The 23,930-nt window shown below is 42.3% G+C and overlaps 1 protein-coding gene and 1 long non-coding RNA gene across 2 annotated transcripts in view; one reads left to right on the forward strand and one right to left on the reverse strand.

Moving 5' to 3' along the window:
* The window catches only part of LOC107054446, a 26,679-nt gene extending 20,876 nt beyond the window's left edge, over positions 1-5,803 (reverse strand). Inside the window, exon 1 of the long non-coding RNA XR_005839313.2 lies at positions 5,655-5,803. This is a non-coding gene — a long non-coding RNA (uncharacterized LOC107054446). The remainder of the gene's footprint in view (positions 1-5,654) is intronic.
* Positions 5,692-23,322, forward strand: NINJ1 (ninjurin 1). Its single transcript, NM_001277877.2, has 4 exons — positions 5,692-5,819; positions 13,862-14,096; positions 18,120-18,281; positions 20,774-23,322. The coding sequence occupies exons 1-3, from the start codon at positions 5,748-5,750 to the stop codon at positions 18,263-18,265; spliced, it is 453 nt and encodes a 150-aa protein (NP_001264806.1). The 5' UTR covers positions 5,692-5,747; the 3' UTR covers positions 18,266-18,281; positions 20,774-23,322.
* The last annotated feature ends 608 nt before the right edge of the window (positions 23,323-23,930 follow it).

Raw genomic sequence — 23,930 nt, forward strand, 5'->3', positions numbered from 1 at the left:
TCTGTTCAGATGGGACCTGGCCACTTCTGGAGCCCCCCTTAGCACCCCCAGCCTCCCCCCCCTCCCCCCCCCTCCCTCCCATGAGCAGCCAAGGGCACCAGCACATCCTTGCCCTCAAACCCATACTGCCAGGCACAGCCTAGCTGGCATCCGTAGGACAGCCATGCTAGCTGCTAAAACAAATGACACAAAGCACTTTATGTCACGTGCACATCTGTTTGCACAAAGCAGAATAGAGCAGATAAGATGTTTATTTGAGTGTGCAGCCGATTTTCTGTACTGTGAATACAATGCACTGCACAGAAATGTGCCTGAAGGACCGCAAGCCCAGAGGAAGTCAGCACGACAGTGCGGAAGAGATGTTTATGTAACAGAGAGCATTTGCTCTTCACTGAGAGAATGAACTGCCTTTCATTTCTAAGTGAATCAGAGGGAGTCCAAAGGAGGACTCTTGAGCCGCATACCCTGGGTCAGATCATCTTCACGGACTCCAGGCATCCACATTTTCATGCTAAAGCATTTGTGTAGGTTCTTCTGCCTATTTCTAGGTAGGAGCTTACTCATTTCCTCTTGGCATGGGTTCAATGCTGCTTGAAACTTCTTTCCCAAAAGGCCTGTTTCAAGTACGAGTGCCAAGCAAGTCGGCATATCTTAAGTAAAAGAGTTTTTTAAATCATTAGTTTCACAGATTTTCAGTCCAAAATGAACAACTGTGACTACTAAATCTCATCTTCTGCATAACATTGGCCACAATTTCCCTGTGGATTCATGCATTAAGTCCAGAAGCAACTTCATGTGAATAAGCAAAAAAGCTTGGAGTAATTCCAGAACCCACTGGCTACACGTGAAGGACACTAGCCAGTATCATATGCCTGGCTCTTTGGCCTTTCTTCATTTCTCATGGTAATCCAACATATTCACACACTTTCAAAACTTCAGCAGTGTCATGACCGCCTGTGTATCTTGGTTATTTTGGGCTGCCAGGCAGGATCCTACAACTTAAGCTACTCTGGAGCACTTTCAGCAACTTGCAGTGTACTTTGCTTGTTTTTAAATGGACCTGAGAGAGGAGGATTTGATAAATCTCCTTACCACTGTTTTACAGAAAGGTCACTGATCACTGCTTGTTGTTTTTTTCTGTTTATAGATTGCTTGTTTACTTGGGGAGAAACTGTTTGCTTGCTTTTAAGTGGCAGAGAATGAGTTACCTGCCTACAATACAGAAAGCCTCAGTCGTGCTAGTATTAGACACCCACAAACGTAAACTCCACTTATATAGATATCTATTGAAGAGAAAAGATATGCAACAGGTCAGATCTAAATTATGTATCATGACCACTGGACACAAAATAAACTACAGAAGATCAGTTTGCAGTGTCAGTTACATCCTGAATACGTCCAACTGCAGAGAAATAATTTATACGGGCATCATTCAAAATAGAAAAAAACACCATTTTCATATACATTATGAAGTTATTTTAAGCAGATTGCCTTTCTGGGAGTTAGATGACAAACATACAAGAAGCGTCTGATTTCAGAGTGATAAATGGAATTTGCAGGGAATTTTGCAGTTCTATTGCAAAGCAAGAGATTTGTCGGGCCATGCAAATCTCCTTTGTTTTTCTTCAATTTAATGTTTGTTTGTTGGTTTGTTTTTTAATCCACCCAACTTCATTTTTCTATGAAAATGGAAGGTAGGACAGATCTCTTGTTTGCCTTTACATGGAGAATATCTGCACTGCATCCAGGCATGCCATTCACAGGCAGCATCGTGGAAACTCCTTTTGGTCTATCCTCTCCCTGAGCAGTTCATTTAAATACAAAGAGCAAGGGTCAGGCAGGTGGTTAGATCAGCGGAGCACAACAAAACGACTAAGCATATAATCCAGGTGAAAACAAAGAAAAAGAGTAAAGGCTCTTTCCTAGACTTGCTAGGAGTCATGCCCTAAGAAGAGATCAGATACTATGAATAGCTTTTTTTTTTTACAGTTAATTTAAGCCTGGAGGAGAACGATGGGCATATTTCATAAACTAAGCATTACATCCATTATTTATTTTTAATGTTAATTCTGGAACACTGGTTTTTGGAGAGTATAATGCAATTTTTGGTGGGGAAATGCAAGTTTTTGGAGGAATAACAGGAAGCCAAAAAAGGAAGAAACAGCACAAAATAATGCACTTTTGCCCCAAATAATTGCAATAATACCACACAAATCCACCCCTTCCCAAAAGAAATAAACTAACTACATGTTTTTCAAGAGAGAAAGCCTTTTTTTTTTGTTTTTTATTTTTTTGCTGAGGATAGCTGACAGAGCAAGGAAATAAAGTTTCATGAACATAATAAATCTACAAGCCAGTAAAACAAAGCAGGATGTGCTGATGGAGGCAGTTCTATCTGATATCAAACACTGTTTTTTTAAATCACAGCCTCTCCATTCATGTCAGCTAGCTCAGGCTGTCTCATTTCTTCAGTACCAGTGCTCTCCTCCTTCCACCTTTCCCTCATTTTACTTCGTTGAATGGCTGACCTTTTTTTCTCATAGAGGGATCATACCAAAAGCCACTTTGTTTACTTAAACTTGTGCTCTAGTGCAGAAGTACCACGTTGCAGAATTACTTGCTTTAATAGTGACCACAGACAGCAGACAGCACCATGTACTTTTTATTCCAGGCTTCCTTACACTGTCTCTTTGGACACATAACAGTACTTGCTCAGGGAAAATGAAGGCCTAACTGGAAAGCAAAAAAAATTAAAGATGGCACCACAAAACCTTGCAACTGTAGTGACAATACAAAATGCTGTTCTCCCTGGTTAGGTTTCATTAGTATTCTAGCATCACTTCACACCTGTCACATAGAGTACTTCTGAAACAAAACCAAAACCAAAGGAGTTATCCATGATCTAAGGCTCAAGAGCCAAAGAGAGACTGCAACAACTAAATTGCAAAGATGGAGAACGGTGCTTTTCTCTCTTGAGAACTGCCATCCGTGTCCCAATAGCTGTTGTCACAGTGGTCCCATGGACCCCCTCTGCAGCCTCCAGTGCCCGCTCTGTGTAACGCTCACCAAAACTCCTGACTCAGACCCATGTGATGGCACTTACAGAGTTCTCATTTTATAATGACTATGCTCAAATCCACACAAACAAGAAAGTCCTACCACATAGTTTTGTCATCACACAGCTGCAGACTGGTCGCTTCACCAGCCTATTAACTCTTCTGCCACCAGCCTGAGTCTGCAACTATTATTCTATATGAATCACAGCAAAACATAATGGTTGTTATTATAATTAACCCAGCGGAACTAACTCAAAGGCTGGGTAACAGGAAAAATTGTTGAAGTTTACTGTTAAAATTGACACTGAGCTGATGAGCACAACAGTATAAAGATGCAATGCAGAATCGACTGTCTCAGACCATACATGAATGCTGGCTCACAGGTAATTTCACAGACTCAGGCTAAGCAGTTTCTCTGTTCCAGCAGGATTGCACCCATTTCCTAAAGGCTAACAACAGGTCCTGTCTGCATAAATCTCTTTGGTACATGTCTGTGCAATACAAAGGTGAGATAGGACAGATATTTTCCATTCCAAGATAACTTCCACTCCTAAGGGACACCAACAGAGAGCAGATCCTTAATTTTTAGGCTTAACAGCAGAATATTTTCATCAGCGTCAATGAAGCCTCCACAACTACCAACAGAAATGACCAAAAAGGTATTTACAAAGAGCTTTAGAAGACGAAAAAGGGGAAATTGGAAATATTCAGTATCTCTGAAAACATCAGTGGACAGTTACAACTGGAAAGGGTTCTAACCAGCTCCTCTTGATAACTATACCACGGCAATCATGGGCCAAGCATGTTCAATGACTTTAAAGTTAACTGGTTAAGTGATTAAGGCCAGCCTAGCTGACCAGTATTTGGGTACTACAAACCCTAAAACTAAGGGAAGTGATGTTTTTTTTTTTCAAGCATTGGACTTTATAGCAGCTGACATCATGGTGTATTTTATAGCTTTGCTTCAAAGTTACCCCAGCGTCACCTCTCACTGTGCTTGCTCTAACAAAACAATTGTGCCCACCCTGACAAGCTGTACCAACACCTGAGCAACTAATATGGTATTCCCATCCACTAGAAATGCTGCAAGTGAGGTTCAACACAGCACTGGATCAAAACAATGCAAGGAGTGTTGATTTTTTTATTATTATTATTTTTAGAGTTTACATCCATTCTTCTCCTTTTATTGTATATCCTCCTCACCATAAGAAAAAGAGATACAGATATCTTTGCTCTCATACGTTGCTCCTTCCATTTTCTATAAGCTATAATAACAGAATTTTATTTCTCTCTCTGAGTGTTTTCCAGCCTGGTCTAAAGGGAAGCAGAGAGGACTGCAAGGAATCAAGATGGATGAGGGCTTCTTAGAAAGTTCAATTCAATAATTCCAATTGAAGACAGTAACTTGTAACTGCATGCTTCATCAAGAGGATTTTCTAAGAAGAAAGCTAACTATTAATTCAACGCGTTTCTGAGAATGGTTAAACTGGAAATTTCTTTGACCTTTAGCATTAAGATTGGAAGCCTAACTCGCGCTTGGTTTGTGATTACCCACATCTGGTTGTCTGTATGCTTTTCCATGAAATCTAAAAGTGAATTCAGCTGACAGTTATGCCTGTTTTAACTAAAAAAATTAATGTAAGCTCAAAAACAAAAGTCAACAGTGAGGAGACATTGCACTTCCATTTCTCAGTAACACTTTCATATTGGATGAAGCATGCCTATCTATTGCATGAGGAAAACTGCAGCAATACAGCATACAATACTTTATTTCATGTGGCAAAACCCTTACCCCTAGATTTGCATTTTAAGGCAGACACACAGCAGGGCACCCTGCTGTTCAAGACTATACATCTTCTGTCCAAAGGCCACATCTGCACAGCTGAGCTTCCTGCTCTCCTTGCAGCTGGGGCACTTTCTCAGAGCACATTTGTGAGGCTCAGGCTAAGGACCAATTCCCAAGCACACACCTGATGTAAAGTGGGAACAGCCAAGTGCCCAGACATCTTTTTGCAGATGCAACATGCTCCTAAGCACAGGTCCCACTGCTCTGTATTTATTGCACCAAGCAGTGCAGCCAGGTCTTCCTTCTACAGGAGTTACTTCTGCCAAAATCCTATGTTGATGATCGTGGAGCAGAAAGTAATGCTTCCACATAATCTCTTTACAAGTATGGCCTAGCAGGAGCCGGCTCTGTCCTTTGTTTTCGGTATGCATTTGTTTATGTTCTGTAAAGTATGTTCCGGCACTATTCAGGGACTGAACTAAATCCAGTGAGAAGAACAGTTTGTAACACAGGCAACTTTGAAGCTGTTAACCTGAGGGCTACATTGTACGCCAGACGCTGGCACAGACCACTGGAGAGCATTTTCAGCAGCCCGCTGCCAGCCCTGCCGCGTACTGAAGAAGCTGAGCAGAGGTAACCTCTCTCAGCCCCACATCTCCGGCGGCCTACACTGCGTGGCTCCCGGTAGCACTAACGGCGCAGCGCAGCACACCGAGGCCGGCCGGGCCCAGCTCGGCCCAGCCCAGCCCCGGGGCGGTGTGTGCGCGGTGCGGGCCCTCCCTCCTCTCCGTCGCTGGAAACTCTCTCTTAACCGCGGCCAGACGGGGGAGCCGATACGAAAGGGGTTCCCAGAGGCTGCCGGCAACAGCCTCCGAGGCCTCTCCTGCTCCGCTCCGGGAGCCGAGATGGACTCCGGCGGCGAGACCCACGAGCTGAACGGGCGGGCGGAGGGAGCGGAGCCGGCGGTGGTCGAACGGGTAGGGCCCGAGGCGCGGGATGGGGCGGGCGGGCTGCCCCGCGGCTGTCAGTGCGGAACGCGGGTGCTGCCAGCGATCCCGGAGGCTGTTGCCGCGGTCCGGCGCTCCCCTTTTTACGGGGTGCTGTGCATGCCTCCCATTTTGCCCTGGATCAAAGACAGGCCGGGGAAAGACTGGAAAATCCTTTTCAGGCCTGGCATGGTGGCTGCCGAGCTCCTGCGTGGGCCAGAGCCTCGCTCATCAGATGTCCTCCTCACCTAAAATCTCGGCACCGAGACAGATTTCTGATAGGATTTTGATAGGGCAAGAGGGAATGGCTTTAAGCTAAGAGAGGGGAGATCTAGGTGAGATGTTAGAGGGAAATTTCCCACTCGGAGGGCGGTGGGACGCTGACACAGGCTGTCCAGAGCTGCGGGTGCCCCATCCCTGGAGGTGCCCGAGGCCGGGCGGGATGGGCCCGGGGCAGCCTGAGCTGCTGGGGGCAGGCAGCCCACGGCACGGGTTACGGCTGCATATCTTTAAGTCCCTCCCAACCTAAGCCATTCTGTGCTCTTATAATTTCTGCCTGGGAGGGTTTTTCTGCAGGAGCTGAGCTGCCCCAAAGTCTGGGGCTGCATGTCCCTGTTTGCCTGCAGTAACCCACGTACAAACAAGGGAAAGCACAGCTTTTCACTGCTCCGTGTAGTGAAAACATGCCTAGAGATGTGCGCTGGAAAGCATTTCATCCCGTATTACGTTTACATATAAAGGATGTTTTCCAAGCATGCCACTTTTCTAAAATGCCAAGCGGCTAAAAGAGCATCTTTCATGTTCTTCCAAAAGAGGCCAAACTCTGAAAAGCTTCTCTCATTCTCACCGAGGACTGCCACACAGGAACAGCTGCACCAAACCACTACCCACATTGCTGGTTGGTCACAGGTGGTTGCAAGACTGTGCCTTCCCTTCCTGGAGCCCTTACAGGCACGGAGAACAGACCAGAAAAAGAAAAAACAACCTGGTTTTAATAAATCCTGGAAAGTATCTAAAGAGAAACAAGGCTGGGACGCGCAGATCAAACTGCTGGCCTTCAAGACACTGAGTTCTCAGAATTTGCATTTAATTTTGACCCCTAGATTCATGATTGCATCACAAGTACATGTAATGGGTTTTTTTTTCTCGGTCTGTTCTAATAATTTTTTTTATGACTTTCCTGTTTTGCTTCATCTCCAGTTGCACGCAATTATTGTTTCATTATAACTTTCCCATAAAAGCCGTGCAAGGAAAAGAATAAGCAGAGAGACTTCATATTGTATTATGCATATGTTCTATTTAACACTTCAGAGAACTTCCTGAACGCTATTTCAGTTTCTAAAATATATATTAAAAAATTATACACATGAGTTGAAACAGGGGACAGATTTCTTAAAAAACAAGTTTTGAGGAGTGGATACCTTAAGAATATGAGCCAGTCCAGAGTTCACACAAACAACCACAGGGCCTCAACATGCAGTGACTGGAGCTGGAAGTGTTTATGTGCCTGCTGTGAGGAGCACTTACCAATATCTCTGGCAGCCCTGAAGTTCTTACTGCCCATCCTCGCATCTGCCCTGCCTTCAAAATGCATTCTCTTGCGCATCATTCTCTTAATGAATTCCTCTTATGCTAGCTGACACAAAATGCAGGTACCTTCAAAGCAAAAAAATGGCTTAGTTACCTTCAGAGCAGGGTAGAAGCACACTAAGCTTATTTTATTGTGTTGAGCTCACTGCAGTTCTGAATGAGTGGTCACATTCATTCTAGATTTGATTTATTTTAACTTGGTCATTAACTTGGACAATATTTTTCACCAACTGTTACGCTTTTAGAAAGAAGCTGGGCATTTCTTCCAGTGCTGGCTTGGCACACCTTGCTGACTAATGGGAATAATTACAGTTGGAAGCTGTGCTTGCCTTTTGTGCAAAGGATCTGTTCGATGCCAATAGTAACTGTTTTTTCATGCTCCTGTGTTTGCTTCCTTTGTTTATGCCCTGTATCGAAAAAGTCCAGGAGCTGCTTTGCTGTGAAACCTAGCACAGTTTGGGCTCTCCGTGATGGCAAGAAATGCCAGTGGAAATAGTGAAGGGTCTATGAAAAAAGTGAACAACTACTGGATGGTTGAGGAGAAAAGCTGTGGAACATTTGGTTTCTATAATAGACACATTATTGCTAAAAATGTATTCAAGTTTGTATATTAAGTCCTAAGTTACTTGGGGACGTGTCAGTTTCTTGGCATTGTAGCACAAGTCACAAATGTCAAATTTGTAAGAACTTGTAATAATTATCCTGCATATGGAATGAAGCGGCCTGTTCCGAAGTGCTACAGTGTACTTCCAGTTTGAGCTCCCATAGTGGTGCTAGCCTTGCAATTAAGTAGCCAGGACAAACAAGCAGTGCCTTGGCAACACGAGCCAGGCAGCCCACTGCCCAGCAGTGAGGAGCAGCTTCTGTTCCGTTCGCTCTACAGACAAGTCTCATAACTTCACTTCAAAGTCATCAGGTGTGCTGATTGCTGATGTCATCTAATGAGCAAAAATATTCTCACTTGGTCCTGGAAACAGCACAGCTTTAGGAAAACGGTGCTCTGCCCTGAGCTGACTGTACCTTTCCCTTCTATTCATGCAAGGTTTTTAAAACTCAGGAATTAACACAGCTACCACTTGTTGGCTTTTTTTCTTTCCTTTTTTAAACACAGTTGTATTTTCATTTCCTGTTTTCCATATACAGCGTGGCTCTTCTTCACTATAGGCTTTTAAAGGTGCTAGGAAATTGAACACAGGCTGAAGTGTTGCTTTGTTTGTTTTGGTTTTTAATACAGATTTTCTAAATTACCTGCCACCACGCTGCCTCCAGACGTGACTGCAGCAGCCTCCCAAGCTATATGGTGCTGTGTTAGGTTGGTACTTGAACAGACAGATCTCCCCCAAAAGGAATTCCTACAGGAGACGTCAGTGATGATTCAGCACCAGATTTAGGGATTTTTTATGAGTCAGTGCTGAGCTGAACAAGTGGTCTAATGTTTTGCTGGGGGGGGAAGAAATCACATCTTCCTGAGGTAGTGTACACGGGATCTAATATCCCACTGCATGACTGGCACAGCTGAAAATGTTTGCCTTGGGAGATATATATATATTTGTAGAATATTTTTCCCTATTTTTTTCTATATCAGAAAATTATTTGAAACAGAGGGGAATTCTGATTTCAGTGGCCACATATTGACCCATTGCATTTCTACTACGTAGATAACAGAAATTCTACATCCGTCAGCATTATTAAATAAATATATAAAACAAATATTACATAAATATTAAAGTCAGAGGTTCAATTCTGCAACAGCAGGGTTAGTCTTAGAGTGAATTTAAAAGCTCTGAAATTGTGTTTTGTTTCAGTTCTATGTAATTTCTTTTATGTCTGACCCTTCTTTGATATAACTGGAATTTTGTGCTGGATGTTTTCAGCTTGTTTTTAATTAGAAAGACTATTCCAAAACACAGTAAAGAACCATTCGCTGTGAGATCTCCGTGTCTCAGCCTTATATTTGCACAGTCTTGTTATTACTTAGCAGTTTTCTATCATTTGAAAATTAGGACTGTCCCTAAACACAAGGATTTCAGGAAACTCACCCTGTGATGTTACGAACCCAGAGGTTCTACTGGCCAACAACCAGACCAAAAGTTCATCCCATCTCATTTTAAAGCAAGGCTGCTTGGCTTCTAAGTGTGTAAAAACTGCCCTACAATTGCAGTAATCACTAACCTAAAGTAGGAAGAAGACCGCATACAGAATTAGAGCAAGCCAAGGATTTTGAAGACTGCTTCAGAGTAAATGTGCTCAAAGGCAAAAACAGGTGTCACTAATCAGAAGCACAGGTCTTAGAAACCTTAGCCTGAATATATCAGCAATTCACCCAATCATCCTGAACAAAACCATGGGCCTCCTGTGTTTAACAGACACACTCTACTGCAAAATGACTTAAAATTACAATACCGTGAATGCCTGTACTCACACTAAAATCAGTATTTGTATGTTTTAAGAACCAGATAGGACATTGGGCCTGACACGCAAATCACACAGAGCTCTGTGTCCTGCAGTCCCAGCTGCTGCTAGGCAGCTGCCCTGACAATTGCTAATCAAGGCCGTACCTCTGACTTACGGTATGCATGTGGGAAATGAAGTGTTCACCTGGCTAACTGCAACATTGGTTTTCTAGGTCTTTAAATTAAAAACAAACAAACAAACAAAGGTAACCAGTCCTGTGCTACTGCAAATACTGGCTAATTTCATTCACAAGAACAGGCAGCCGTATAAACTTTGTTGCATGAAGCAATTTACTGCTGTAATAGAAGCATGAATCCTTACTATAACAGGTCACTGCGTTTAACAAAGATACTTTATGATTTGTTCTCAAGGGTTTCCATTTTCAGCACTGTTTCCTTCCTGTTAAATCACCTGGCGTGCCTTAGAACTGATTCAAACTCAGCATATAAGGACATCTACCTCAGTGCTGTGTTTATTTTTAAATAAACGTAGTGAATAAATCCCTTCTGTATTTCAGGGGGACTCAGTTATTCTGGGTGTGCCATTAAGACAACTAGTGAGGCAAAGCAGAGGCAAAGCCCGTACCCACACAGTTGTCAGTAAGATGACGTATCATAAAAACTCAATCCCCAGTGTGAAGAAGCAAACACAAGGTTTGTTTTTGTGGAAACAGAAAGCATAAGCTTCTGGTGCAGCATCCTGGCATCACCCCAGCAGTGCTGCAGGAGAGTTTGGGAGCTGACTGCCCTGTGGGCACTGAGTGCTGCTGCCCAGGGACGGAGCAGCTGCACACAGCCCTTATGCATGCACCTGTGAACGCATGCTGCCTTTCCTTGGTCTCATTTGGCAACACAAAGCCTAGAGATCAGTTTATCTGTACCAGGCAGTTGCTGTGATTACATCACAACTGAAACGGGTCACAGGACTCCCCTTGCACAGCACACGTGCTATTCTTCTGCCAAGTGGCACCTGCACATCTTACAGGGAATCGCCAGTGGTTTCACCCTCCCTGCATCTCAGCAGGTGACAATAGCACGGTAACTGCCACTCAGTGCCACCATTTGGCATCTCCCTGAAACCACAAAGCCACATAACAGCATTCCCAGGTAATTTCTGTCATGCAGAACTATCATTAACCAGGGTTTAAGGCAGCAGCAATCCTTTCATTGCCTGTCTATATATTGCCGTGCAACACGTTATCCGTTGTTAAAAACTGCTACCAGAGTACTGTCTGCATTTGTTTTGATCCTTTAGGCAGTTGCCTTCACATTCTTCCCTGACTCCATGCTAATTTGCATTCTTTTGGTTTTATGGTTTTCCATCACGAGACAGGAGTCTCCATTTCTTAAGAAAAGGGAAACAACTCATTTCTGGAGCTTCCATGATTGCACACCCTTCTTCCCAGCACGAGGCACAGCTGAGAACACTCTGTGCCACAGACCTGGGGCCTCTGTCCTCCCTGTGCCCAGCTCCCACTGTGTCTGGTCTGCTGACAGGAGTGCTGGCTGGAAGCCTCCTCGCAGAGTAAAATGCTTTCTGTTAGACTCACGCCTAGTAAACAGCTCACTTGGGATGCTAGAAGTACAAAGTTTTACTTTTTTGCTAAAGTCTTATCAGAGTTCAGAGGTGACCCAACTTTTGCTTCTGTAGCAGTTCAAATGCCATCGGCTGCTATGTGCTGGTTGGCCATGCAGAAATGGGATTAGCAGACTGCAAAGTCCTGACTGTGCAGCCATGTATATGCCCCGGAAAAGAGACTGCATTCTGCTGACTGCATAGGAAGAGCCCCACGTCTCACAGAGGCAACAGAAAGGAAGATGTAGTTCAGATTGTTTACTCTTCAATATATTTTTTCTTAAAAGTAGTCACTTCAATGATCACATTCCTACATAGAGTGAAAGCTGCCATCAGTACTCTATCAGCACAGCTCCTGCTGCAGCCTCCTTCCATCAGGATTAAGACTGCAGTACAGCTACCCAAGCAATCTCTACACACAGGCTACCAAAGCCTGTGTTACATATTGAAGCCTTGTAAACTCAAGGAACAATTTAGAGGTTTGGTTGTTTGTTTTTGGTCAGGAAATAATTAATTAGCTACTAAACATCAGAGAATATAATTTCCTCTATTAGAAAGTCACTACAAAATAGCTTCTGACGTTTGCTGAGAAGAGTTTCTCTTAAACTCATGCCCAGAAGTCAAGTTTTGCCGTTGCAAATGTAATTCCCCACCCTGTCTTACACATTATGTAAGGCAAGAATAAAGTGTGTGTTAATCTTTTTTTCCTGTGCAATTAATAGTGAAAAAGCTTAGTCTGGAATTTTCTAGTGAGCACTGCCAGCGTATCTTTCATGCTGCTCTAGGTAAGGAAATGGGCATCCACACCTGCTGTCGAGCTTGTGGCAGGGTTGTACTAGGAGCAAACGCTAAATATCCCAATGCTGGAGCAGCTTAGTGGGGCCGGGAGTGAAAGAGGAGACTGCTTGGGGAGAGGAAAGGTGACGAACTGAGGGACAGACCCCTGAGTCACATAAATTTCATTTTTAGGCTGCGGAACAGACAAAAGCAAACTCATAACTAGTTGTTCCCCACTGAAGCTGGTATCAGTTTCAGAGCCATTCTCTTCTCTGAGCAACGGAAGAGTAAACAAGCCATCTGCACAAAGCTATGGTTACAAGGTTTAATTCCCTCTGCAGAAAGAAGTCTGCTGCTGCCCCATGACATTTTTCTCTCCGTAAAATATTTAGACTGTGGTTGGTTACAGCATGTCTGGTGAAAATAGGTCAAGTTGGGCATTTGAGTGCCCTGGAAAAACTGGGAATGTGTTTGCTCTATGTATCAATACCTATCCTTTTAATAAAATGCTTTTAAGTCTGGTCAGTGGCAAACTTGGCTCTGGAGTTGGAAATTTGATGGTTATTAGAGCCACTAAAGAGAGCGATCTGAGGGCGTTTTCTGCATTTCTCTTTAAAAAGAAATTTCCCTCACAGTATTTTCTGGCAAGCATGACATACTTGTGCAGTAAAAACATCTCTCAGAAGCAGGTTTGAAGCAGTCAGCCAAAATAAACTGATATTTGAATATTATTTTTATAAAGTCTACAAGTAAGATCCATGAGGGTGAAATCCTAACCTGTCCGGAGACTGCAGAAGAGAAGCACCTCACCCTCCTTCATGTAAGGGTTAGGCTTCCACACCGAGCCTGGTTACCTACACTGCATCTGACCCATGAGGAATTAGGAACCACTGGAGACATGCTGCCAAATTCCAGGTTAGGTCACCTGAATCATCATCAGGAAATGCTCCTTTTATCCATCCCTCCAGATTAACCAGCTCTGGGTTTGCCCTGCAGTAGGTTGTTTTTTTCCTATTTGTTTGCTCAGGAATTCAAAGGCCTCTGCTGATGGGAAAATGGAAAAAAAGCTACCCTTGTAATTGGGCAGTGCTTGGCAACCACAAGTCATACGATATTTCAACAGAAGCTCTTGTCTGTGTAAGGACTTGGATGGTGGCATGGCAGAGTGAGAAACAGCAGGAAAAGAGGTCAAGCAAAGCTCATACAGTGGCCAACTCTCACGTAAATCCTCAAAACGAGACTCAAGACTAATGAAAGAACTAGGCAGATGTGCGGTGTCCACTGAGTGTGAATTTAATAAATGTCTGTGGTTTTAAGTATGTCTTCGGGAGTTTCTTCCTCCCAACCTTTCTCAGTGCAAGTGTAGCAGATTTTCCAGTCCTTACTTTTCTCATGGTAGAAGCAATGAGTAGAGTGATCCTTCAAGATGGACAAAGTTTATCTGCCCAAGTCTAGTACAATCACTACAGTTCTGCCATCAGATGGAGGTAGCAGTGAAAGAGAGGCACGTAGAGTCTCAGTACTACTGTTACTTTATCAGTATCCCTACAAAAATCAGTTGATGGGCTAAGCCATCTCTCACTCTCTACACCAATTAAAGTAGATATGAATAACCTTTTTTCTTCTCCCACTTTTAGTACAGACCATCACAGTGGTTTCAGAGAAATGGACCTATGAATATCAACCACTACGCAAACAAGAAGAGCGCTGCAGAGAGCATGCTGGACATTGCACTGCTGATGGCCAATGCTTCACAGCTGAAAGCTGTGATTGAGCAAGGACCTTCTTTTTCATTCTATATGCCCCTTATTGTTCTCATCAGCCTGTCGCTCGCAATGCAAATTATGGTGGGAGTACTCCTGATATTCCTTGGTACGTAGCAACTGCAAGAACCCTGATGTGTATTTTTCTTATAGAATGCAACCTGTGTATATAGGTTCTCCATTTATTTTTAAAAATTGTTGTGTTTGAAAGCCTTGACATCAGAACTGATTAAATTTTTTCTTTAAGATCGTAGAAATATTTCAACAAAAGGAATAAGGGCAGATTTATGTAGAATCTTCAGTTTTGATTAACATCCTCATATTCACATGCCAAAAGCATGAATATTCCTCTTTTCAGAAAGTATAAAGGAGGAAGGAACCTGATGAAATACCATGAAAGAAACATTAGTAGATCAGATACGATCATGCAGTCTGCCTAGTTTCATAATACTGTTTTTGGCAAGACCTGTTGTTACTTAATCTTATGACCAAGATTTATTTACTCTGTATCAGTCATATCGTAAGCGATATTATAAGAATATATTGTGAATATAGAACTCTGGAACAGAAATGAAGATGGGATTGTCCATCTTCACACTGGTGTTTTATATTATCTTCATTGGCTTGCTTGCATTTCTGCAATCAAGTCAAAGCTTTGATAACATATTAAAAAAAAACAACTTGTTTTTAAATTTAGGGAATTATTCAAAGCATCTTAAATCTCGAGGGAAGGAATCATAGAAATGTACTTATCTTGATTTTTCAAGAATGATTTTTCAAAGCCACGTTAAACTGAAATTAAAGCTAAAAAGATAAGTTTTCTTTCTTAGGTAGGAGCAAGAATTTACCCTACGAGTATTCCATGACATTAGTCAAAACCATGACATATAATATCAAAATACAGTCCGAGCAGCTTCCTTAGCCTACAAATACTACAGAGTGATAGCCAGCATTCACATAGAGCATTTACTAAGTTATATAGGCTACCTTGGGCATTCTGAAGCTCTGTCAGTGTTCCAGTTTCACAACTGAACAGCTTTGTGTTCAAGGAGGAAGTTCCCAAAAAATGAGGATACATCTGGCTTTTAATATTGATGTGCAGCTGACATAGCTTTTTTATTCTTACGAAAGAGACTGAGAACGTCTGTCTCTACGTTTGGCAGAGCTGGCACAAGGGCAAAATCCAGGTCCTGGCACAGAGGAGATTACAGAAAGGGACTGGAAAAAGTAAGCTCATGGTACTGGGGAGTGTGGTGAGAGTCATGGAAAAACAAGCAAGAACAGCAACAACCACTTATCTGTATCTTGGTGGAAGGCATCTCCCCTGGTGGTTGCGTTAGTTGTTTACAGCCTAAAAAAGCCTGTTTAGGGACTCATTTATCATTTCTGCCAGGCATTACCAAACTAGCTTCCTTCTCAGTAATTTCTTTGACAAAATGAGCAAAAAAAGAAAAAAAAAAAAAGAAAAAAGAAAAACGTACAGAATAACCCCAACTCCAAAGCTGTGCTGCAACGTGGTTCACAGGCTGCTTCATGAATAAGGAGGTGCATCAGGAGCCCAGCCGGGGCTCTGCACTCAGCAGTGGCTGTATGTCTGGGGCTCTGAGAGCACCAAAGTCACACAGTATGCTGTTGGGGTAACTTTCATGGAACATACTCTTTTGCTGAGCTCAAAGGTGCTGAGGATATGAAGTGGGCATGAAGGTACAAAGTTAAATGGCGCTGAAGCAATACCTTGCTTTCCACAGTGTGTGTTTGATAGTTTCGGCCTACAGAAAAACGTGCTGTTGCCTTGAGCCGTCTTAGAAGGGCACACAAGTCCCAGCAGAAGTCCAAACCATCACCCAGTTTCTTACCTTGAGACAGTTTTATCCCAAGAGCTACAAGTTCTCACTGTTCTTTACTAGGGATTAAAAGCTTTTCCTCCTTCAAAATAGCATTTTGTGGTACTCATTAAAGCCCTACCTTTAAGCCCTGACAAAGAAGGCAGGCAAATGTTTTATATAACACCAAGAGGCCCTTTTCCTCTTAGAGCTTCCTGATTCAGCCCACGGTTCTCTCCTAGCTTTTACGGAGACTTCCTCCCATTTTTCTTTCTGATTCAAGACAGCTCTTTCAGAAAGACACACCAAGACAGTTGTGAGCCTGAAATAAGGGGTGCTTAGTCTTTTCTGTGAAAAAGGAAGCGTTGGAAATTCCCTCTCAGACTGAAGCAGCACTGAGATTGTAACTCCTCTGAAGAATCTCTATGTCCTTCTATAATCACATGTTCAGAATACGTAGCTTAAAAAACTGCAACAAATTTCCCCGAATTGGTATTTTGACAAATGTTCAAACTTGTCCCTGACAGAGATTTGGCAGTCCGAGCATTTTAAACTAAAAGTAAAGTATGTGTTGAAATAGTAGAGTTGGCACAAAATGGTACTATTCTAATCCCACTGTAAAACAAAGAATAGCTGATCATTTTTTGCTAACGGTATCATTTGAAGTACTGTAGTAACAGAGAGAGGATTGCTGCAATCCTGCTTCAAAATTTAAAGCTCCACCTCAACTACTAAGGTGTGTTTTCTGTGGTCCTTATCTGGACAAAGGGACAGCTCTGAAAGTGGCAATTCTCCTTCAAGCATGATTTCTTCTAACTCACAAAACATGTTAGGCCATTAGTGCCTTTTTATTAGTTCCAAAGCCAGCCAGCTGTCTGAAATGTCTTTCCTACATACTTAAGGATTAATGTTCCATTTCATTTATTCTGCTTCATTCACATGAAAGCACCAGATTCTTTAGTGGCACTATTAGGATGCAAATCTCCACATAGTTCCAAACGCCTTACTAACACATAGAAAATCATTTTCAGGTTTAAATATTGCTGAGCTTAAGTTATTCCACGTCAACACAGGTGTGCAGTAGCTTAAGCTGTTGAAGTTGTTCCCCCACACTGTTTGTCAGTGCTTTGACCACCCTGCCCAACTGCACTGCATCAGCAAACAGGACTTGAACAGGTGCCCAGAATTCCTTCAGACCAAAACAGCATTAGACTTCTTAATTGGAGACACCAAGGGAACCTGGCTTTTAATGCTTCAGCATCTCGGGTGTGTTTGCCACCACTTTACTTAACTGATTCACAGAGTGAGCGAGCCCTGGTTCTGTGGTTAAGTTCTGCAGTGTTGACAGGGACATTATATTAAAAATAAAGTTTACTTTTCACAGCAGAGCTTCAAGCATATGTATGCACCTACCATAAGAAGAAAGTCTTATTTATGTTGCTGAAAGAACCTGTCAGGTATAAGCTTTTCCCTGCAGGAGAACAGAGGCAGAGATAAATCTTGACTTTTCACATCAAGACAGCCAAGTTCCCCCCATTCTTTGCCTTAAACAAGCACATTTTAGTCTATCAAGTCTGTTATCAGTCCAGTGTAGCTTATCTCTGCGTTTTCACAAGGCCCAGAATCAAAGCTTAAGCTAAATTAATAGTATCTCCCTTGTGTGGTCCTCCCTATCTTCTATTAGCAGTTTAACCAAAGAACTGCAAGAAGCAGAGAAAAACATTTACACAGCTGGTGCTGTCTGTAACAAGAACTGCAGCTACACCGCTCTGAAACCTTCCTCTGTTTAACAGATATTGCCTTCTGAAAAGAGTCAGTGCAAGAACTGGAGAGGAGAAAAGCTGTACAGCTGGGGAAGGGCACCAGTACAAAGGCAGCCAGCACTTGGAAGGAGGGAGGGCTGTCTGGGAAGGGCCTGGAGCATTTAACTGTAGGAAATGTACTTTCATTCCATCCTGTCAGGGATTCAGGCTTCAGAACTGAAATTATTTTTAAAGGTTTGAAATCTAGTTTTGTTGCAGACTTTAAGAGATCAAGAACTCAGAAGGTTCCTTGTAATGTTGTGCATGCCTTTGTGCATCCACAGAGATTAGATGCTAATTACTGGAGGCTATTAGGCGCCTTGTGATTAAAGATCTTCTCCTTAGCGCTTTTACTGACAGTGCAAAATCGCCCTTCCCTTTTAAGTATGAGTGCTGCAAATAGCTCCATGTAAGAAATTCTTTAACTACATGAATAATGAAGACTTTTATTCTGGATTTTGAAATATTCATATACTTAAATCTCTCTTTTCTACTTTCTCTTTGAAGTAAAATATGACCTTAACAACCCTGCAAAACATGGTAAGCTGGATTTCCTCAACAACCTTGCAACTGGACTAGTATTCATTATAGTTGTTGTGAACATTTTCATCACCGCCTTTGGAGTTCAGAAGTCAGGTGCCAAGTCAGAGTAAAGGCAGTGAGTACAAGGTGAGTATGGGCTCTGTGCCATAAGACAGCGGGATGTAGCACACAAGAATGCACTGCCCACCGTGGCATAACTTGAAAAAGAGCAGTGTGTTTCCTTGCATCATTCCAAACTTTACAGATAAATGAGTTGTCTTCAAACTGCTGCAAAAGCAGAAGCTGCACTGTAATAACAGTAGGAGTTCCCAGCATTTGTAAATGCAGAGTTCAAAAGTTGACGGCAGTGCCTAACTTTGCCAGGGACCCCATGTGTGCGTCTCAGATAGGAAGTGACAAGGGCTTCCTTCTGGCTTAACCACTCCTTTTTCTCATTGCTGACTAAGCCAATTAGGAAAATAATAATATATTGCTTCCTCTAAATGTCTTTTTTTTTTTTTTTTGTAAGGAAAGTTCTGTAATATATGGCACCCAGTCTGTTAGGAGTACTGAATTCTTAGTCTTTAGCCAGTAAACTGCTAGGGCTGATAAATCCTACATACAACAGCAGACCTCATGGGAGCCCTTCAGTTCCTACACAGATAATGTGATTTCTCTTTCCTCCCATGTTGCAGGGTTTTTTGTTTATGGGAGATTCAACCCAAACATGGACACTATTTGATATATGGACATAAGGATAAATACAGGAATTGTGAGAATCAAACTGAGCATCTTCCTAGTGTCATAGCTATGATGAACAATTTGAGAAGAAGTAAACCTAAATTGCAGGCTTGTAGCCCAAGAAACACTATGGTCTAACATCTGCCTTTAAAATAGCACTGCTCAGTCAGCACAGGCCAGCACTGCTCTGGCTCTGTCTTCCAAATCTCAAATCACAGATCTCCAAATCACCTTCAGAGGACTTCCTGAAGGAGTTGCTTGATTTTCCTGGCAAGCCTTGGTACTCTGGCCAAGCCTGTAACATCACGTGTTTGAGTGAACTTCCAGAAGAAGTCCTCTCGAGATACTACCTGCTATGAAAAAGCAGCTCAAGGCCTTACACTGAGACTTTCAAAACACATTCTGCTGGTATTAACACTTCATATGAAAAGCAAATTGCCCTTAAATCTCTAAACTCAGTCAAAAAGTAAAGTACAAAGCATTGAAACCTATTAGTCTGAAGAGGAACAACAGCAGAAATCTATAAGAAGACGGAAACCAGACAAGAATCTTTTGGGATCGTGAGCAGGATGGGGAGCTAGGACAAAGAGTCTGCTTTCACCAAGACCTGTGCAGTTCTGGCATTGAAATGCGATCATTTAAGCGCAACTCCTGGCCATCTTTCCTACAAATATTAGGATTTAGTTTTCACAGTAAATGCATGGATTCTCTGAGACATTATCAAAGAGATAGGTGGAACATCCATCTCAGTAGCGCACACGAAGACAGCACTGAAACACTAGCCACAAAATTACACTGACAAACCCAAGAAAAAATAGGGTGAAAAATGACTGGAGTTTTAGCTGTCTTCACAAGAAAAAACAGAACTCAATATCAAAGGGCTTTAAGGAACCCTGCAGCTGTTACAGACTGATGGAGAGCTTTGTGCACTACAGGCCAGTTCAGCGTGGGGAGGCATTAATGCACATTAATTATGCATGAGGCTGGGTTCTGAACATCACTGTGCATGAGCTGTATAAACGTACAGAGTGCTTCCCCCTGAAACTTTTGCCAGCTGTCCATGGGCTTTGTCTCCTTCTCACTTCTTCCTCTGCACACAGCTGAGCTGTATGGAAGCACCTGTGGGTTTGTGGGCTCCTTCTGTAATCCATATACTCTCAATCCAAAGGACATCGTGGTCTGAGTAGGACCATGGAATCACTGGTTAGGAAGTTATACTTTAGATGAGATGCCAGTTTCCATGCAACTCATCTGAGATCACCATGACAGCATGAAACAGTCATGCCTAGAGGCTGGTGATAGCTCATACAGCTGGCTGTGTATTGCTTTGCATTCTTCTCATAGAGAAATATGACCTGTATCTACTGCTGAAAATGGTTCAATAAATTTGCAATGCCTTGATAAGGGGGAAATAGACACTTTATGTAATCTTGGCTAGAGACAAGACCAAATCTTACATTTTACACCCATAAAAAGCAGTATCTGCATCATCTCACCTTCATGCTTTTCACACATGAAGTTTCCTAATAAAATGGCTAGATGTGGTGCCTAGAATTCCTATTTTTTAATCCAGATTGGTAAGATTTGGAATTTCTTAGTTACTTTGGATCATTACATCTGTTCGCTAATTTGTACACATTGCTTCTGCTAAAAATACCTGCATGATATAGCATGATATACCTGCATGGTCATCTGAATGGGACTTGAAAGATAAGTGTTACTCATGGTGGGCTTCTGTAAGCTCAGAGCCCTAACAGAAACAAGCAGTCATTTGCTGGCCTCATTTCTACTACATACACTTTTGAAAAGAGAACTTAATCCAACCCCTCCAAGGTAAATCTGTCATTTACTATAGTTCCCGAACCACTAACATCTCATATCTTTGTTTCTCGTTTCAGAGATGTGAAGCATTCGTTCTTCCATAGATGCCATTTGCACTTGGGCCACCTACACTTGGACACATTAAAAAAAATATCTGAAGAAGTCAGACACACAGAGCAGCTTTCTCAGGTTTCCAACAAGCAACACATCTGTGTACCCAGAGTTTTCCAGTGTGTTTATACTTAAATTATTTGGCATCTAAGGAAAGGTTGCTTTTGACCCAAGGACATTGCTTTTCCAGGGACTGGCATTTCAATTTGTAGATCATTTTTCAGAAAAGTGGCATAAACAGGTATTATCAACTGATGGGACTTCACACATTTCAGGACTTCCCATTTCTGTGCCTTTTGCTTTTACAGTGACTTGACATTTACACAGTGGTAAGAAGCTGCAGGCCTCCAGTCTTTCATGTTCCCTTTGTCCTTCATTTCACTCACTTGGCACCTATGCTGTCCATAGCACAGCAGTTTTCCCTTGCATTTTTTCAAGGTAGCTGTGCCTTGTTTTCTCTCCCTCTCCCAGTTCCATTCTTTAACTAAAGCAGTGCTACAACTAGAAGCAGTAGACTATCCTTTGGCCAGTTTTTCCTCACAGGTAGTCCTGCATTCTGTTTCTTCATCTCTGGACCACAGTTAAAGCTCTCTTCTGTGTGCACAGACACAGATAACCTCATTGCTCCATTACTTACTGCTACACTCTGGAAAGCCTATCAAAATAGCTACGTATTCTGTGTCCAGCTGGAAAAGTAGAGGTTACAGGGTAAACCTCACCTGCTAAACTGGTGCTGAGAGCCTGCCAGCAGTTCTAGTAGGAAGCTCATGACTTGCTTTTTCCTTTTTGAGATAGCAATTGCTGCAGTTATGTTATTTTTATGAGTTAATAGGTAAAATAACTTTAAATACATATATATATGTATATCTTTCAGGTTATTACCTGCTGGCTCAGGGACTGACACTTTTTCTAAATACACTATTGCAAGTAATGGTGTATGTTAAAAAAAAAATTGTGATAATTTTTACACTTCCAAAGAATCACATCTGCAGTCAGGAAGTCCTGCTTTACTACAGCATCCTTCCTTGTAGTTGCAGATCTGTACTAATACATTTCCTTACAACTAAGTTTTAAATGCTATCTTGCACCTATTAATAGAAGTTTGTCTTCCATGCATCTCATCTCATTTCTCTTTAATTGTGTTCCAAGGTCCATTGCTGTATCATGTCTTCATTTACATGCTCTATAGTTGTTATTGACAGGAAACAAACCAGAAACTTGTCAACTAGTAATAAAATAGGCTACATTCTTTTTGATTTTTTTTTGTTGTTGTTGCTTCCTACATGTATTTAACCAGTATTTGGCAAACAATGGTTTTAATTATGTGCACTGTACAAATTTAAGCATAGCTCTAACCAAGTACTGAATGAGGTATTCAGGGCCTCAGGACAGTTTTGTTCTTTCTTTTTTAATACATACCAGTGAAGTGTTTCTACATACTTGTGTTGCAGTGGTGTCAGTGCTGTACTGCAGTGAGTCGATTGGCCACACAGCAGTGCAAGAAACCTTAAACGTATTTCCATCTTGGAAAGAGATGACTGTAGGCAGTGACCCAGTTTGTTTTTGGCACTTAATGCTCTAGTATTCCGATTTGTCCTTACTGCTCTAAAGGCAGATGCAGACAAAGGCTCTACTGATGCATACTCTATTTATACGTGGTGATGATATGGCCTGGTTTTGAATGGAGCTTTCCATTCCTGTGCCACTTGTTGCCACAAACCTCTCTCACATGCATTGAAGCACATGAGAGCAGCCTGATAGGGCTGCAGTACAGATGTATCAGGAATGCAGCACGCCAGCAGGCTCCCTGTCCCATGTCCCCAGCCACCCGCACTGTAGCAAAGAAAAAATAACTGTGTGCAGAGCACTGGGGTGTGAAGCATTCACCACGTGCCGATATGTCAACTACTGATCGCAGTGGACCCTTCCAAGACAATTCTGGGGGCATGCAGGAGGAAAAGAAAAATACTTAACGTTGAATGCATTGCTGAGTGCCAAGGGTTGATCTGCATTAAGGGGGAGATGCTGCTCACTTGGAGTCTTCTGGAACCAGCTTAGCACAAGAAGTCCTTCAGTCGCCCTGAGCTGCTGGAGGTGCAACTGCAACAGCAAAATAGGGATGACTGCAACTTCGGAAGGCCTGACTTCTTCTAATCCTGACACATGAAAGCCTGATGCTAAGGTCATCCATCTCTGCTAGACATCAACAGTATTCAACTTACAACCAGACATATGGGGTTCTTTTATTTGCTTTTTTTAAAAAATAAAAAGGATGCTGGTTTATTACTGCATGTTTTGTTGTGCTTAAGTGAAATATGAAACATTTCTTTAGACATGCAATCTGGGTTTTAAGTCTCTGAAGCCTTCAGAGGTCATGTATTTTTTATCAGACAAAAGCATCTGCAAGTTGGTTTCAAGTATAAATAATTAAATCTCATGATTACCATTTTTTAACATTAGGTACTTATTTAAAATCCTAGTATGTATTTCCTAGGGACAGCAAACAAATACATCAGTTTGAATGGTTCTTTGGTTTATTGTGCTTCTCCGGAGTTCTTGGTTGTAGGCAAACATTGCACTTAAAAAGAGGTCATCAATAATAAAGCAAAATGAATCTTCACTGCCTCTCTCAGGAAACAGTTCATGCCAGGTCATCTGTTTACTTGTTTCATAAGCTGCTGGGCAGCGTAAGAATTACACATGCTGCTCTGGTTGCTCTCATTAGTCCCTCAGCATCAAGGCCTGACAATGCTGAAGTTTTCAGCATAGCTGTATTTACTTTGGGGGATGACAACAGTTATTTACTGGAAGTGACCTGCAAGAATTTGTCTTCTAAAACAGGTCACTAGCTGACAGCTGAACAGAACAGGCTGAACTAGCGATATAATCCTGGTCACTGCTTCCCTTGGCCATCACTCACGGGGTTTTGGCCACTTAATTTACCCAGACAAACACTTTATCCCATTTCTGCTACATCTTCCTGTAAGCTACACCACGCCTGCTGAGCGGGATGTGTGCAGGAGGAGGGACACAGCTCTCTGCCAGCAGCTGCCACTGCCCTGCGCTCAGAGGGGTACTGCATGTTACAATAAAAGCTCAGATGGTTTTTGTTGTTAGCAGCTG

This window comes from Gallus gallus, chromosome 12, assembly GCF_016699485.2.
Source record: "Gallus gallus isolate bGalGal1 chromosome 12, bGalGal1.mat.broiler.GRCg7b, whole genome shotgun sequence".
Classification (NCBI taxonomy): Eukaryota; Metazoa; Chordata; class Aves; order Galliformes; family Phasianidae; genus Gallus; species Gallus gallus.